General features: G+C 47.8%; 1 protein-coding gene and 1 pseudogene across 3 annotated transcripts in view; one reads left to right on the top strand and one right to left on the bottom strand.

The window, feature by feature from the left end:
- Positions 1–16,422, top strand: part of Plekhm3 (pleckstrin homology domain containing, family M, member 3) — a 167,705-nt gene extending 151,283 nt beyond the window's left edge. For 2 of the 3 annotated variants that reach the window (NM_001039493.1, XM_006495982.2), the window contains exon 8: positions 10,328–16,421. In NM_001039493.1, coding sequence (NP_001034582.1) covers positions 10,328–10,505 — 178 coding nt within the window. In that variant the 3' untranslated portion in view covers positions 10,506–16,421. Of the gene's footprint in view, positions 1–10,327 lie in introns of all 3 variants that reach the window. The other variant, XM_006495983.4, reaches the window with a different exon arrangement.
- On the bottom strand, positions 5,419–6,414 carry Gm18633 (predicted gene, 18633; annotated as a pseudogene).
- Positions 16,423–17,077: the final 655 nt, after the last annotated feature.

The following is a 17,077-nucleotide window of genomic DNA, read 5'->3' as shown; positions in this document are numbered from 1 at the left end:
CTCAGGCCAACTCCCCTGCAAAGAAAGTTTCTCATTTCAGTTTCCCTCTCCCAGGCCAGCAGTTTTGGCTCAGGCCACCACCTGAGCCGTCAAGAGGAAGCCAGACCAGTGATTGGCACAGCTGTTACTGCAGCCTGAACTGAAGAGTTCCCTAGGGATTCCTTTGTCTAGCATCACTAGCTTAGAAAAACCATGAGTAAATTATGTAATGTTGTCTTGTTAAAAGAATGGGATCAGTGGCCGGAGATAAATAAGGAATAAAAGTAATAACTGATTTGTTCCTTCTAAACTCATATCAGTAACCAAGATTGTATTCCTAAACAACTTTTGCTGCTAATAAAACTAGGCTTGTTTTCCTAACCTCCTATGCATTTTCTAACATACTCACCATGCTCAAACTTTCTCTTGCTTTGGCTCTGCTAAGTTATGAGCTCAGCTGTGCTGAGTGAGTCCTGGTCAGTCCTAGATGAATTACTTCCTTTTAAAGGCATTTTTCATAAATACTTAGTAGTTAAAAGTTTAATTTTAAATTAAGATAAAACCAGTGAGTCAACAGAAGTGTGGGGGAGCCAAGAGCATCTTTTGTCATCTGTATCACCTTAACTGCATTCTACACTCAGCTTGCTCTGTCCCAACCAGGCCTTTCCAGGTGTCCATAACCTCCAGGCATTTGAACCACTCAGAAATCTGTACAGAGAGCCACTGCTCCTGTGTCTAGTCTGCAGTAGCCACAGCCATAGTGTATCCCAGTTCTGGCAACAGTGGTAGAGGTGTTACATCCTCCTATAGTGCCTGTATTTTTTCTAGCAGCATATATATTGTCCTGAAATAATCCCAAGAAAAGGTGAGCATTTTTTTTTTCTTGAGAATTATAGTGACGGCCAGGTAAACCTTAAGATGCAGATTTAGTGTCAGAAATATTAGCTTTCGCCTTTCCCCAGATTCTCTTGCATTTACATTCAATTTGTTGTGCTTTTAACCATGCCCTAGAGCTGGCTGACTTCTCTTCCAGGCCACAGATTAGCAGGAAGGACTTATTAAGCATTTACACAAAGGATGATGGTGAGTTAATGTCCCCAGTAGGGTAGCAAAATTAACAAATGAATTAATTAACCCTTGTTTGCATTCTATTTTGAATCCAGATTGTAAGTAAAGCTTTTGTAATAGGTATTAGCCAAGCTTAGCTGACAAACTCAAAGTCCAGCACCAAAGAAAGCCTAATGCTTTGTGGGTTCCAATCAGGGAAGCTCTTCCTTAATTAACTCTGGCTTAAAGGACAGATAAAAGCATCATTACAGGACATGCCAATTGTCTTTCCAAGAGTTGAGGTGTGTGTTAAATAACCTGAAGAACTACGTTGTATTTGACTACTAACTGGAGAAAGGCCAGAATTCAAATCACAGCACCAGAATCAAGTCCAAAGCTTAGGACCACAAAAGCCACCAGTTAGTATTTTGTATTATATCCATTAACTTAGAGACAGACTTAATAATCATGGGAAAACAAATAATGCCTAACTCAAAGCACAATTATTTATGGATTTTAAAAAGCTAATTTATGTACATTCACACACCACCAGCAGCACCATCACCACTACCACCCCATAAACAAAAGGCCAAGTAGATGCTGCCTACTTTAAATTTCAAAAGGAAGGGTTGGGGGATGGGTGGGATCACAATGAGCAACTGCGACTGTGTTGTGGTCAAATATAATGATATATAATGATGCTCTCTGCATTTGTACTTGTGCACATTATGTCCTCTCTGCAAGGCCTTTGCTTCACTAACCAAGACGTCCACATCCCTTGTTCTCTTCCTCCTGGTCCTGCTGATAAAATCGAGGGGTGTTTGGACTGTCAGATTAGCCTAGAGTCAAGTCCCCTGATGGCAGTGCCTAGGCCACTGCTTGCCTTACCCCATTCATCAGAGCCCACTCATAGTCAGTTTCTTATTAACATTATTTGTCATCTTCTCGTTATTTTAGTCTTTCACTTCCCCCAAAGAGTGGTCCTACTCAGTGTTCTTATTCATTACATTGTATTTCATTCATTTCACCTTAAGACCTCTAATAACAAATTCTGTGTATTTTACTGAGCAACAAGGACGTACATAGATGCCTAAAATAGGTACATATACAGATATACAGGCCTATTCATACACGATACTGGCCAATTTCCTGTTTAAGGGAATTGTAGGATTTGGGGGGGAGGGGCGTTGTTTGTTTGTTTCACTTGTATGTCCAATGACAGGAGAAAACAGCAAGCCAGACTCCAGTAGCTACCTCACTTAGCTAAAAGATTTAAATAATCTTCCTGCTTTATTGGAAAAGCTAGTGATCGCTCATGACTATCTAGGGTACCTTACCCAGCAGCCATCCCCTAAATGGCACACGTATGCTCATAGTGGATACTTCTCTCTGCTGCTCATCCTGTTCGATATGGTCTCTCGAGGGTGGAAATCAACCACAGGCTCTACACTTCTCCGAAGGCCCATCCTTTGCTTGTCAGAAACCCAGCAAACTGAAGCCTGAGTTTTAATCCAAATGAATTGTCCAAGGCTAATGCCTGAGCCAAAAATAAAGATGCAGAAGGAAGAGAACTTAACAAGAATGAGCAGACGCATTGCAGTGACCTCTACGAGGGCAGTGTCCTTTAGCAGTTTCCTGCGACCTCCCTATGTGCAGTCTGAGTCTGGAAGGGGGCAAACGAATCCATCAAGCCTGTGTCTAATTGGTCTCACATCATCAGCATTCCAGAACAGGAAACAATCTGTAGCCAGGAATTCTTGCTTCTTTGCCATAAGATTTGAGAAGTAAACCTTTACCCTTGGATGGATGTAGCTCGGCTAGTTTGTAGCGGGTTCTGGTTCTTGGATTCAATAGCCATAATAAAACTATCTATACTAACTTATGTAACCTACCTTAACTAACACAAATAAACCACACTCAAAGGACTGTAACGCCCCTTTACTGGGCTGAGCCTTTCTGGAGAGGAAGCAGCTAGTGCTCCTTGGCACTCATTCCCCACAGAGCATGGGAAAGGAGAGTGCAGGTACCCAGCTCGATTCCACTGCCCACACCTCCCTCGAGTCCACATGTTAGAAGACACTGGTGATACCGGCTAGCCCAAGGAGTGAAGAGAATAAGGTCAAAAGACAAAGTACCTTGCCACTGTCCTGTGGCATGTTTATGCCAAGCTGAGCTGAGAAACCATCTCCTTACTCTGATGTTCTCACTTCTGCAGCAGCATCCTCATGGTCGCTCTCTCAACATCCTCGAGAACACTCTACTGATGTGCTTTCCCAGTGGGAATTGCTTTTCCTAGTTCATAAAAGGAGTTTAGTGTATAAAGTACATGCAAAAACAAATTGCCTTTTATTTGCCTCGTGGTCTGGGTAGAGTATGAAAGAATAGAAAGGCCACAGAGAAATTGCCCAGCAAATCTGATCCAAAAAGCTACTAAGTGCAACTGAGAGCTAGCCAGCCAGGATAGCTCTGGGATGAGTTGAAAAGGCACTGAGCTGGTAAAAAGTTGAGTTACCAAATGATGCACAGTGGTCTATCATGGGTGTTTATATTAAGCTTGATTTGATTTTATTTATGGAAATAGAATCTCAGCCTTACCACCTTCCTGCCTCAACCTCCCTGAGTGCTAAGACTGTACTACATCTGACCTTTGATCTTTCTCTTTTCCAGTGCTGAGAATCCAACCTAGGGTCTTGTTGGACATGCAGTCTACATGACTTACATCCAAACCTCCTTACATCTTAAATGATGTTCTAAATAATGTCGGAAACAACAGGATAGTACTAGTTTGTTCAAGGTTTTATTGTTGTTGTTGGGTTTTTCGAGACAGGGTTTCTCTGTGTAGCCCTGGCTGTCCTGGAACTCACTCTGTAGACCAGGCTGGCCTCAAACTCAGAAATCTGCCTGCCTCTGCCTCCCAAGTGCTGGGATAAAAGTTTAAAGGCAGTGCGCCACCACTGCCCGGCTTGTTCAGGTATTTTTTATAACATGCTTTACTGAAAATAAGTTGTTTTGAGAATGACACGGGTAAGAGCACTGAGCTGGACCTTGTTGGTTGGCGAAAATGTAAGCCAGCAGGTGGGAAGGGTACCAGCCAGTTAACTCACTGGGCACTCCTGTGATTTCCTTTCAAGGTATTTAGGTCAGTGATTCTCAGCAGATAATATTTTGACCCCACAGATATTGTCAGTATCTGTAGCCATTGCTGATTGTCACAGCTCAGATTGGGGGAAGGTTGCTCTGGCTACTGGGTAGAGGCTAAGCACCCTATAGTGACAGGACAGCCCCTTGCACTGAAGAAAATCCCACCTAAAATGTCAGTGGTGCTGAGGTTGAGACTCATAGCTTATGAAGCAGTGTACATATAAGAAAGAAATGGGGAAATCCATGGTGTGCCTTTAGTCAGTAGCAAACACTCTGCCTGAAGTTGCATCCTATAAAGAAACTTTGGCTTTGGTGGCTTGCTGCTTGGCGAGGGGACTCAGACATATAGAAACTGGCCTTCATTTGATATGCTGCCTGTTGCAGGTTTTAGTCAGAGGTGATTACGATGACAGATTTGCCTTGTATAAAGACAGACTTCTGAAAACTTGGGAAGGGTGAATCTTCCTGTCTTTTTCTTTTAGGTGGAGCGGTGAGTATCTGTAAAGGTGCACATGTGTACTTGGTACATGGGAAGGTCAGAGGTCAATCTCGGGATCATTCCTCAGAGTCATCCACTTTGGTTTTTAAGGCGTGGTCTCTCACCAGTTTGTCTAGACTAGCTGGCCAGTGAGCTGCAGGGATCCTCTAGTCTCTGTCTCCCCTGGGCTGGGGTGACAGGCTTATATTGCCATATGGGGCTAGGAATGAAACTCTGGTCCGTCCTCAGCACAAAGGGAGGGGCTGCAAGCACTTTAGTTCATGTAAGATGGTCAAGGAACAGTTAAGCCCTAGGAGCCAACCATCTTTCCAAGTAAGGCCCCTCTGTAATAGAGCCCTGTTCCCAAGGAAGAGCAGAGCCCTGTTCCCAAGGAAGAGCAGAGCCCTGTTCCCAAGGAAGAGCAGAGCCCTGTTCCCAAGGAAGAGCAGAGCCCTGTTCCCAAGGAAGAGCAGAGCCCTGTTCCCAAGGAAGAGCAGAGCCCTGTTCCCAAGGAAGAGCAGAGCCCTGTTCCCAAGGGAGAGCAGAGCCCTGTTCCCAAGGAAGAGCAGAGCCCTGTTCCCAAGGGAGAGCAGAGCCCTGTTCCCAAGGAAGAGCAGAGCCCTGTTCCCAAGGAAGAGCAGAGCCCTGTTCCCAAGGAAGAGCAGAGCCCTGTTCCCAAGGAAGAGCAGAGCCCTGTTCCCAAGGGAGAGCAGAGCCCTGTTCCCAAGGGAGAGCAGAGCCCTGTTCCCAAGGGAGAGCAGAGCCCTGTTCCCAAGGGAGAGCAGAGCCCTGTTCCCAAGGGAGAGCAGAGCCCTGTTCCCAAGGGAGAGCAGAGCCCTGTTCCCAAGGGAGAGCAGAGCCCTGTTCCCAAGGAAGAGCAGAGCCCTGTTCCCAAGGAAGAGCAGAGCCCTGTTCCCAAGGGAGAGCAGAGCCCTGTTCCCAAGGAAGAGCAGAGCCCTGTTCCCAAGGGAGAGCAGAGCCCTGTTCCCAAGGAAGAGCAGAGCCCTGTTCCCAAGGAAGAGCAGAGCCCTGTTCCCAAGGGAGAGCAGAGCCCTGTTCCCAAGGGAGAGCAGAGCCCTGTTCCCAAGGGAGAGCAGAGCCCTGTTCCCAAGGGAGAGCAGAGCCCTGTTCCCAAGGGAGAGCAGAGCCCTGTTCCCAAGGAAGAGCAGAGCCCTGTTCCCAAGGAAGAGCAGAGCCCTGTTCCCAAGGGAGAGCAGAGCCCTGTTCCCAAGGAAGAGCAGAGCCCTGTTCCCAAGGGAGAGCAGAGCCCTGTTCCCAAGGAAGAGCAGAGCCCTGTTCCCAAGGGAGAGCAGAGCCCTGTTCCCAAGGGAGAGCAGAGCCCTGTTCCCAAGGAAGAGCAGAGCCCTGTTCCCAAGGGAGAGCAGAGCCCTGTTCCCAAGGAAGAGCAGAGCCCTGTTCCCAAGGGAGAGCAGAGCCCTGTTCCCAAGGAAGAGCAGAGCCCTGTTCCCAAGGGAGAGCAGAGCCCTGTTCCCAAGGGAGAGCAGAGCCCTGTTCCCAAGGAAGAGCAGAGCCCTGTTCCCAAGGGAGAGCAGAACCCTGTTCCCAAGGGAGAGCAGAGCCCTGTTCCCAAGGGAGAGCAGAGCCCTGTTCCCAAGGAAGAGCAGAGCCCTGTTCCCAAGGGAGAGCAGAGCCCTGTTCCCAAGGAAGAGCAGAGCCCTGTTCCCAAGGGAGAGCAGAGCCCTGTTCCCAAGGGAGAGCAGAGCCCTGTTCCCAGGAAGAGCAGAGCCCTGTTCCCAAGGGAGAGCAGAGCCCTGTTCCCAAGGAAGAGCAGAGCCCTGTTCCCAAGGAAGAGCAGAGCCCTGTTCCCAAGGAAGAGCAGAGCCCTGTTCCCAAGGGAGAGCAGAGCCCTGTTCCCAAGGAAGAGCAGAGCCCTGTTCCCAAGGGAGAGCAGAGCCCTGTTCCCAAGGGAGAGCAGAGCCCTGTTCCCAGGAAGAGCAGAGCCCTGTTCCCAAGGAAGAGCAGAGCCCTGTTCCCAAGGGAGAGCAGAGCCCTGTTCCCAAGGGAGAGCAGAGCCCTGTTCCCAAGGGAGAGCAGAGCCCTGTTCCCAAGGAAGAGCAGAGCCCTGTTCCCAAGGAAGAGCAGAGCCCTGTTCCCAAGGGAGAGCAGAGCCCTGTTCCCAAGGGAGAGCAGAGCCCTGTTCCCAAGGAAGAGCAGAGCCCTGTTCCCAAGGAAGAGCAGAGCCCTGTTCCCAAGGGAGAGCAGAGCCCTGTTCCCAAGGGAGAGCAGAGCCCTGTTCCCAAGGGAGAGCAGAGCCCTGTTCCCAGGAAGAGCAGAGCCCTGTTCCCAAGGGAGAGCAGAGCCCTGTTCCCAGGAAGAGCAGAGCCCTGTTCCCAAGGGAGAGCAGAGCCCTGTTCCCAAGGGAGAGCAGAGCCCTGTTCCCAAGGAAGAGCAGAGCCCTGTTCCCAAGGGAGAGCAGAGCCCTGTTCCCAGGAAGAGCAGAGCCCTGTTGCTCTGCAGATACTGTGCTTTCTCTGAACCTCACACTTCTGCTACAGACTTTTATTAATGCCATATAAAAGCAGATTTGTCTTTTTCTTCCCTTTTCTGCCGTTTTTTCAAGGTTTTTCTTGTTTGTTTATTTGAGATAGGGTCCCACTGTGACTCTAGCTAGCCTAGAATTCCCTATATAAACCAGGCTGGCTTCAAACTCACAGAGATCCACCTGCCTCTGCCTTCCAAGTGCTAGGATTAAAGGCATATGCCACCATGCCTGGCCTGCCTTATTCTCTAGAATGAAAATCAGGGAGCGTGGTGAAAGGGAGCTGAGGAGTGATTGTGTTTTAGAATGTTATTGATCCATGCATCTGTACCACCGCTGAAAAATGACTCCAGGGCTACAAATTGTTAGAAAATGAGACTTTGTTCTGTTTTGCGCTCCTTAATTTCTTTATCTCACACTTGTTTCAGTTACTGACCTTTGGCTAGACCAAGCAGGTGCACTGGCCCTCCATCACTCTATAGGTGGTTTTTGCACCAGAAATGCCTGATAAGACTCAATCTTTTCCTTCACTGCAGGCCTGGTATCAGCAGAGATAAGGGAGTGGCACTGGGGAACTGGGTGTTTCCTCCTTATCAGTTGTTGCCCTCGGACCACAGCCCTAGGTGTATAAATCCATGACCAGCCCTGAGGAAATTCACTTGATAAAGCTACCATTAGTGTCATTTAACGATAGCTTACAAAGGTGTGACCCAGTGGGGACAAAGCCACTACCCAAAGTGGATAGTTAACCCAGACAGAGGCACTGGGAGACCTGGCTCTGACCTTCATCCTGACTGGCAGGAGTGGATGTTTAGGGAAAGGGAGGGCATCGAGGTGGCCCAGCTGTGTCCAGGAAGGAGCATTAAAGTCACCTGTAAGGGATGTATCGCTTCTGCTTGCATGGTCCTTCCATCTGTATTTGCTCATTGTAGTCTCACAGCAAACATGAGGAGGAAGTTGTGGTCAGCAGCACTAGAAAAAAGGCAACTGACTCATCCAGGAAGCAACAGTCCACCCAGGGCATCCCAGCTATAGAGAGAGACATTAGTGACTTGACACTGCTTGTGGAGTATGTATTTGCTCAGATGGCCATCAGTGGAGCCTAGGCTCGTGCCAGTAGCCCTGAGTCCCAGTGACAGCTCTGTCTCCAGCTCTCTGTGTGCCTAGGAAATGATCACTAGCCCTTTGGGAAACTTAGTGTTCTGCTCAGAAAAAGAGAGGCCTGTTGGGGCTATCTGGACCACACACTGACATCAGTGAAGTCAGGCTGTAGAGGCCTCCCAGAAATGCCTGAGGGGCACAGCTTGTCCTGGGCCAGAAACTGCTAGACACTTTACCCATGATCTCATTCAAGGCTTGCAGCATCCCAGTGAGATGGCTTCTCATGTTATCTCCCCTAAGCGTATGAAGAAACTGACGCTCACCAGGTGAGGTCACTTGCTCCAGGGCATCATCTAGTCTGCATGGGTAGCATACCAGATACCACAGGCTGGGTGGCTTAAAGATGTGTTTCTCACAGCTCTCGGGGGGATGGAAGGCTCAGAGGAGAGTGCTAGCAGGATTTGCTTCTGATGAGGATTTTCTTTTCTTTCTTTCTTTTTTTGTTTGTTTTTTTGTTTTTTGTTTTAAAGATGTATTTATTATAAACGGTAGCTGTCTTCAGATGCAACAGAAGAGGGCATCAGATCTCATTATGGAAGGTTGTGAGCCACCATGTGGTTGCTGGGATTTGAACTAGAGGCCTTCGGAAGAACAGTCAGTGCTCTTAACTGCTGAGCCATCTCTTGCGCCCTGATGAGGGTTTTCTTACTAGGTCACTAATGGCTTTGAATAGTGCACAAGGAGGAAGAGAGACGCTAAGACATTGAGAAGCTCTGTTTCCTGCGTTAAGGACACTAAGCCAATTGGACCAAAGACATACCCTTACCTTAATTAGTACTACCTACATACTCTGTCACCAATAGGAGTTACCTTGGGGGGAACTGATCTTCTTTATGGGAACCCCAGGGGGACACATCAAGGATAGGAGAACAATTTGTGGTTCCTCATCTATTGTCTTGAGAACCACTGTCCTCAGTTGAGCTAGGAGCAGGTACTGCTGGGGGCAGGAAGCCTCTGTAGGCCATCTCTTTATTAGACATTCCCAACAACTCCAAGTCACTGCCCTCTCCACAGGTATGGGTGGGTCAGTGGGAAAACCCTCCTTAGGCCAAGCCATTGAGTCCTGCTTGGTGGTGCTGTAAGTAAGATATTGGCACATTAGGGTATAGTATCCTGAGGTAACCCGTATCCAAGATTGAAAAGTCCAGGACATCCTGAAGACAGATGCATGTAACACCTCCAGGGCTAAAGAAGATCAGGTAGTCGGCCCCCTGGGCTCCTGGGATGAGGTGAAAGTTCCCTTCCACAGCTCCTGTGTGGCGGAAGAGAGCAGGGCTGGGGCAGCCGGGCTCATTAGTCATTGCTAAGGACTCCTCAGGGAAAACAAGCTGCACAGGCAGGCAGACTCCAGCAGGCCAGACAAGCAGCTAGTCAGCCACCTGGAATGGCTCCCCTCCATGACTTACCAGAGCTGCCCTGTTGGTGAGAAAATGGTTCCTTTCCACTGTTTGACTCGTCCTTGTTCACACTTAGGTCATACCGTAGGTAGGCCTTTAAAGGTGGGAGGATTTTCCTCATTTTAAAAAGTGCACAGCATAACAAGCCCCAGGACATCATGCAGAGAATGAAGATGTCCATCAGACCTTCCTGAACTAAGACATAAAAGCAGTAAGTTAGGAGGGCTGAAGTAGAGCACTCCCTGGCATACAGCGCAGGGCTGCCAAGGCCTGCTAAGGGTTCCGGCTGCCAAGGCACTAGGTTACATTCTTGGCTGCTCACCCTAGAGTTTTTACTCCATTCTCTGTGGTGGAGAGGAAACTGGCACACAAAGCCTCATGTGCCTGTTGTCACTGTTAACAGAGTCACTGGGTCAGTGTTGACTCCCCTCCCCCAAGCCAGTGTCTCATGAGGCCAGTTCCAATCACAGGGAGATTGTGTCACTGGTGAAATCTAACATGGAGCCTTTTGAAAACAGATGCAGCCCCTGTCTCTCGTTATAACTCCTCCCAAGGACAGGGATGTCCCGCACAGCCTGTTGTGCTCTGTAGTCTTGTAATCACTTCTGTGCTTGGCTTTTGCAGATGTGAAAGCTGTGGAGCTGTCTTCCATTCTGAGTGCAAAGAAAAGTCTGTCCCCTGCCCACGGTGTGTCCGACGGGAACTGCAGAAGAAGCAGAAGTCCTTCTGGCGGCAGCTGAACGTGGACGAGAGCCTGGAGGAGGCATGCGCCATGTTCGAGCTGTCCTACCAAAGCACCTGACTGTAGGCCAGGATGCACTCTCCACCGCCCAAGGGGCTGCCCGTGCCCATGCAGATGAGGCTGTTCCTTCTTCAGCTAGATGTAGATAGATAAGTTATTTATTTATATTATATACACCTATACGTCCTGTACGTATGATGCTTTGTATAACTCATTGTCCAAGAAGTTCACAAAGATCTTGTGGATGAACTCCTACAGATAGCTGAGTTACCCTTGGCCATGACATTTGCTGCTTGCTCCCAGCAAATGTGATTGACACACATTGCTCTGTAGTTCAGACCCCTTCATACACACTGGCTCTCAGGGCCAGTTGACTGCACAAGTATTGGAGGAAACACCTCTCACAGCAAAGCTTTGCATTGCTACTGACATTTAGCCTTTGCTGGGGAAACTGAGGTAGAGCCATTGTCATCTGCTTCACAAGGACATCCCTAAAACACAAGAATGTTTCTGGATACTTCCAGGCCCAGAGTCTTTGGCAGAGATGGGAAGAGTGAAGCAGAGCCACATAGCAGAAAGCGAGAGGCCCCTTCCTTCAACAGAGAGCATCAGGAACTGAGCTGCGTTGGGTGTGAACTCAGTCCCTGAGAGAGAGTACAGAAAGCGAGGACCTCAGTGGCCAGTCACTTCATGTCGTTGTCTGTTGGCTGGTACGAAGCCCAGCACCTTCCTGATGATCAGAGTCTACAATGCCTGCCAGAGAGTGCACATGGGTGCCCTAAGAACAGTTCCAAGCGTGGAATGGAGGACACTGGTCATGTTTTTCACGGTGCTGCCCAGGAGGAAGTGTCCCAGGATTGCACTCAAGCGCATCAGTGCATAGTCTGCTAGGTAGAGTTTACTGCACGCATCTTGGAGGACCGGATGTTTCCTTCCCCAGAGCCCTCCATCGGCAGGACCCACCTGTCGTTTGAATGTTTTATTTCTCCTTGTCCTTCACAGCACTTTTGACCTTTATTCAGTCCGCGTAACTACTCTTGCTTTTGTATCCTGGATGTTTTGTTTGTTTGGGATGGGGACATATTTTAAGACAGGGTCCTGCTATATATCCCTGGCTGGCCTCTAACCTGTGACCCTGCTGCCTCATCCTCCAAATGCTGGGACTATAGGTATGCACCATCATACCTGGCTTTACTTGTTTTTAATTATTTTTAAAAAATATTTAAAAGTAAAAATTATGTAATTATTAAAAGTTATTAAGAAGTAACATTTTGAAAAATACAAACCTAAACTATTAAGAAAATACCAAACATAAATAGAATTAATGAATTAATATTATCGAAATAAGTAGATATATACATATATAATTGCCACCTTACAGTAACACAAAGAGTAACTAGCGTGGTAGGAATGGGAAGTGGATCACTTCGCTCTTTGGAGGGTAGTGTACTCCCACTGTGATCCCCTTCCTTGTAAGAGCCTGCATAGTTGTCACTGTGACCAAGATGGCTGCTAGGAAGGCACTGAGACCCTGGCGGCCAGCATTCCTTCTTCCTTAACTCTTTCCAAGGCAGGAGAATGGACTCACCAGGAAGTACTTGTTTGTGTCTTTCACCTGGAGCTGGTGTTGCCCACTGCCGCCCATGCTTCTGTCCTTTGGGATTTTCACTGCTGTTCAGATCAGGGGAAACACTGGCTCACAGAGAACGCAGGGGTTCAACTCCAAGTTGCTCCCACAGGCACCAGCTCTCGATGCTTCAGTCTAGTGGGAGACATTCAGCTGACTTGTGCAGTTAGAGGCAAGCATTTCACCTCTTGGCCCACACCATTTCCTTTGGCCCCAGACCATGCAGTTGAACGCCACACGTGTGTTCATTTCCTAGCTACCCGGAAGCTATAGCCAAGGCATGAAACTTGGTAAAAGGCCAGGGCCCTATTTACCAGACACCTCACGGTGCCTTTTATAAACTCTTGGGAAGGCAGGTTGACCTCACTGGAATGAGTGGTAGGGAATGTTGCGCATAAAGGACAAAGGTGGGAAGTCTCAAACACTTGGCAAAACAGACAAACAGATTTGAGTCTCTCTCTTCCTCCTCTTGTTCATGAAATACAGTATTTATATTTTCCAGCCTCAGAGAACAGAACATGATCTTTCACTGGAGAATTCTAGACCTGCTTATTATGAAACAGATGTGCTCCCGTGGCACAGTGCCTTCTCCCTCCACCCCCAGTCCCTGTCACCGTAGCTTACTCTTGACCTTTGCTGAAACTAATGTATCTGTGATTCTGACTGTCAGAGACGCCATTCCCAGCACACTGAGCACAGAGACTTGAAGAACAGAGCCCCCGACCCCAGGTTGGCCCCATGTCCTGCCCCAACTCACAGGTGCCCAAGATTAGACCTAATAAAAGCCGAGGGTGAAATCTGGATCCCTGTTTAGCACACCTGAGTTGTCTGTCCCCACTGCCCCTTAGAGGGCCTTGCTGTGTGTGAGCGGACCTTGGACACTCCTAAGACCTTTCCCTGGACATTGCTTCGTGTTTATTTTTTAAAGGGAAAGATAAGCATGCTGTCACTCATGATCTGGAATTGGAGCCATGTCCTGCTACTTCTGTTTTCACTATGGTCCATGCCCGCTCAGGACTCACAACAGCGTTCTCTGCCACCACCACCGGAATCTGATAGGACACCGTGGAGCCAGATCAGGAGTTGGATCTGCCATGAAAATTCAAAATTGCTATTTTCAGCCCAGAATGTCTCAGAGTGCATGAAGGCCCTTACTGTTTTCAGGTCTAACAAATGACTTGGTGCAGTGTTAGGTAGTTGTTCCACTGCTTAGAAACCATCGAAACAAAAGCAAGCCTGTGCATTTCCACCTCCTTTTTTTTCATCTCAGTAAATACCATACACGTAAAGCATAATGGAAAACGGTCCATTAATCTCCTGGAGCTGCTTGCAAAGCCCAGGGAACGGCTTTTCACTAAACAGCCATTCCCTGGTGTAGCACAAGAATTCCCTCCTGCTAGTGCCAGAAACTCATGTGTGACACCATCCAGCCCGGGGGAAGTGTTGGCACCCAACCCCACCGTTAAGAAACCAGTTCCTAAAATAGACCTGCATTTGCACCGCAGTAGGAAGGCTGCAGGGTGCTCCAAAGGCAGTCAGCTCTGATGGGAGAGGAGTTCTTTCCAGGGCTGCCTGTTCCCAAAGTTGGACACAGCCTTATATGAAAACCATGCAAACTCTGTCTTCCCCCTGACTTCATGTGCTGAATAACAGCCATCTTTTGGGAGTTTTTACATTTGATGAGCTGAAAGGTTAACTGCTTCTTGATTCTTCTATAATAGGCCTCTACCAAAAAAAAAAAAAGGAGTGTGTGATTACAGTGCCTCGGGATTCGAAGGTTCCAATACAGTCTGAAATAGCCCCGTGCTGTGATTCCCCTCAGCTGCCCCAAAACAAAGGTGTCTGTGTCACTCTGTCACTGTGGCTGAGTTGCAGCACACCCTCGGTGAGGTCTGGCCTGTCTCTGCTTGTCATGTGTGCACACTGCACATGAGCACTGACAGATTGCTTTCTGCAACTCCTCCAGGAAGCTTGGCTTGCAGCCCTGCAAGTTCATTCTCCATCCGTGGCCCAGAGATCTCCAGACACAAACTACCTATGATAGCAGGAGCACAGTGATACAGGACCACAGTAATGCCACACACCCTGAGCACCAAGAGCAAAGCCCGCTGCCAGCAAGGAAGTAGAGAAAAGTTCTGCTGCTAGTTCAGGGGAGCTCTGCCCTCTCACCCTGCAGATCAGCTCTGGGTCTTCTCCCAAGCTTTGCTGAAATAGTCAGATTAGAAATTAGGCTTTGACCCTTAGTTGGAATACTGCCTGTTCCCAACACAGACTATTTTATTTTGTTTGATTTGGTTTTTCTTATGGTAAATAGGGAAGTGTGCAATATTGTTTTGGGAGTTTTCTACATGACTTTTCATCTTCTGAAATAATGTGGAGATGTCAGGAATTTGAGACAAAGGGGAAAGAAGCTAGCCCTTTCTTCCTTGGCCACTTCTCCCTGGAGCCTCTGGCCCTTGTCATCCATTCCTTGGTACTGACTCAGTAGTGGTGGTGGGCATTAGGAACGTGGCTCACTGCTCTGCCTGTCCCACTCGCCTGACCCCAGCATACTACAAGCTACGTGAGTAAACCCCTCAGCTAATCTAACCAATGCTGATCTCTGTCACAGGGACAGTTTCTTAACAGTTAAGTTTTAGCACCCAGTAGTCTCTCTGTAGGCACTTCTGTCCTTTAGATTCAAAACTCTCTGACTTGAGGTTGTTTGTTTGTTTGTTTGTTTGTTTTCTGGTATGTTTTAGTGGGTGCGGGGCTAAAACAAAAAAATCTACATCACTGTAAAACTCTGGGTGAAAGGGAAAATGTAGCTGAGCCTCTCCAGCATTTGCCAGTGTGTTTTATGTAAGATGGGTTCCTGGTGACCATGGCATGTAGCACTGTCTCCATAGAGTAGGCTCTGATGTGATGGGAGGCACTAGTGAGAGGGACCCAGGCTGCTCTGCTAGGGCTCTGCTCTGAGGGAAAAGAGACGCTGGCTGCTGTCGTTTTAGAAAGCTCCCTAGTGAAGCCACTTGTTTCCCAGGCCAGATGAACAAGACACCTAGGACAGCTCTTCCACAGTTGGGCCCATCTGGCCAGCCTTGGAAGCTGTAACCCAGCCCTGTCCCCTCCCATGATTGCCTTGCCTGCTTGCTTCCTCAGCCCTGGGCCAGGTTTGAGGCTCATGTTAATAAACCACCTAGAGACCAACTGGCCAGCGGCCCTTCCTTCCCACCGGTTCATCTCCCTGTAGGAGTGCCTTATAGTCTAGTCTAGTCTCTGACCCACTTGAAGCCTGCAGGACCCTTCAACCAACTATGGATCCCTTCGCGCTTCCCTGCTGGCTCTTGTTCAGTACACAGCCCACCTGGAGCCTGTGTATTCCGAGATGCACGTCCACCTTTGCTTAACCTGGTGCCTTAACTTCACAAGTAAAGGGATTCACATTGCAAACGCATTATCTGAGTGAAACATCAGTTTCTTCGGTGCCATTGGCACTTTTACCAGGAAATACAATAGGCATAATCATACAATGTTTTGACTTTATTTTATGATGTTTCTCAGCCACTCTTTGTTTGCTTGCTTTCATTAACCAAACTCAGGGGAATGTCATGTCACCACAGTCAATGGGGAAAGAAAGAAAACTAGCTATGCAGAAGTGAATGACAAAGTCTGTGAACTTAGTCTTTACTAGGTTCAGAAGTGACATCAACAGGAGGATTTTTTTCCTTTATTGTATAAAGATTCTCTTTACTTGCCACCTGTGTTCCACGTAGAAGGTGGGAAGCCTCGGGGATGTGTGTGGATGACAGTGTCCCTATTTTCGCCGGGGCAGTCCACCAAGCCACCGGATCAGGCCCTCATTGCAGTGAGCTCTGCCTCTGGTTACCTGTCCGGCTCTTACTGTAAACAGTCCTTACCTGTCTCCAAGGAATGATAAAGGGAGGAGGACGCCAAGACTGCAGGTGAAGAGCAAGAGTGTGTGACGTGGATGGTCCTGTATAGCTCGTTCTCGGGCTCCTAGCTCAGATCCGAGTCATTCCCCTTCCTTCTGCTCATGCGGTACAGAAGCAATCAGGATGTGCCTTTGAGCTGTTCCTTCTCTCTGTTAGTTATTCGCAATAGCTAATGTGCTAGTTTACGTGGTCCCTGTTGTCTGGATCTGATTGCCTTTTTTGGTTAATTTATCCATATTTTTGTTTACATTATTTTTAAAGCTAGTAACTGTAATAGTATAAAATTGAAGTTGTGCTGTTGACAGGACATCTCTCTCTCTCTTTTTTTTTTACATTTATCTGTCACAATAATTTAAGTGCACCTGTTCCTAATGTATAAAGTTCTCTCCCTCTCAATAAATGACAATGGAAGTACTTTCTCTCATATCAGCTTTATTTAAGAAAAAAATCTTCAGGAAATGGGGAAGTGAGCCCTTGGCAAAATCAAGATTTGAGGTCTATTGAGAGTGGGCTATTTACTTTTGTAGAAGAAGGGGGATTAAGACCTTTTTGTTTGATGTGTGTGAGAGGTTTGCTGTGTGTTTGTATACTACACTCATGCTTGTTGCCCAAGGAGTTCAACAGAGGGCATTGGATTCCCCTAGAACTGGTTTTATAGATGGTTGTGAGCCACCATACGGGTTCTGAGATCTAAACCCAGGTCCTCTGGAAGAGCTGCAAGCATCCTTAGCTGCTGAGCCATCTCTCCAGCCCTGCTGTGCTTTAAATATCTCTTACATCTGGATTTATAACCTTATAGTGTTCTCAGCCTTTTCTGCATTTACAGAAAATATTACCGGAGTTTGCTTTCTGTTGATGTGATAAACACTGTGGTAGAAGCCTCTTAGGGAGGAAAGAGTTTTCAGGCCAACCTAATCTAGACGTGACGTAGGTAGCCCCTCAGTTAACACTCCCACCCCAAGTGACTCTTGGTTGTGTCAAATTGACAAGAAAGGCTAAGGAGGACAAAGGTGTAACGTGTGGAAGAAGCAGTGTCTCTTCTGGGCTTTCTTTGCTGAATCAAGGCAGTT

This window comes from Mus musculus, chromosome 1 (assembly GCF_000001635.26).
Source record: "Mus musculus strain C57BL/6J chromosome 1, GRCm38.p6 C57BL/6J".
Classification (NCBI taxonomy): domain Eukaryota; kingdom Metazoa; phylum Chordata; class Mammalia; order Rodentia; family Muridae; genus Mus; species Mus musculus.
This window is presented reverse-complemented; position numbering and strand designations above follow the sequence as displayed.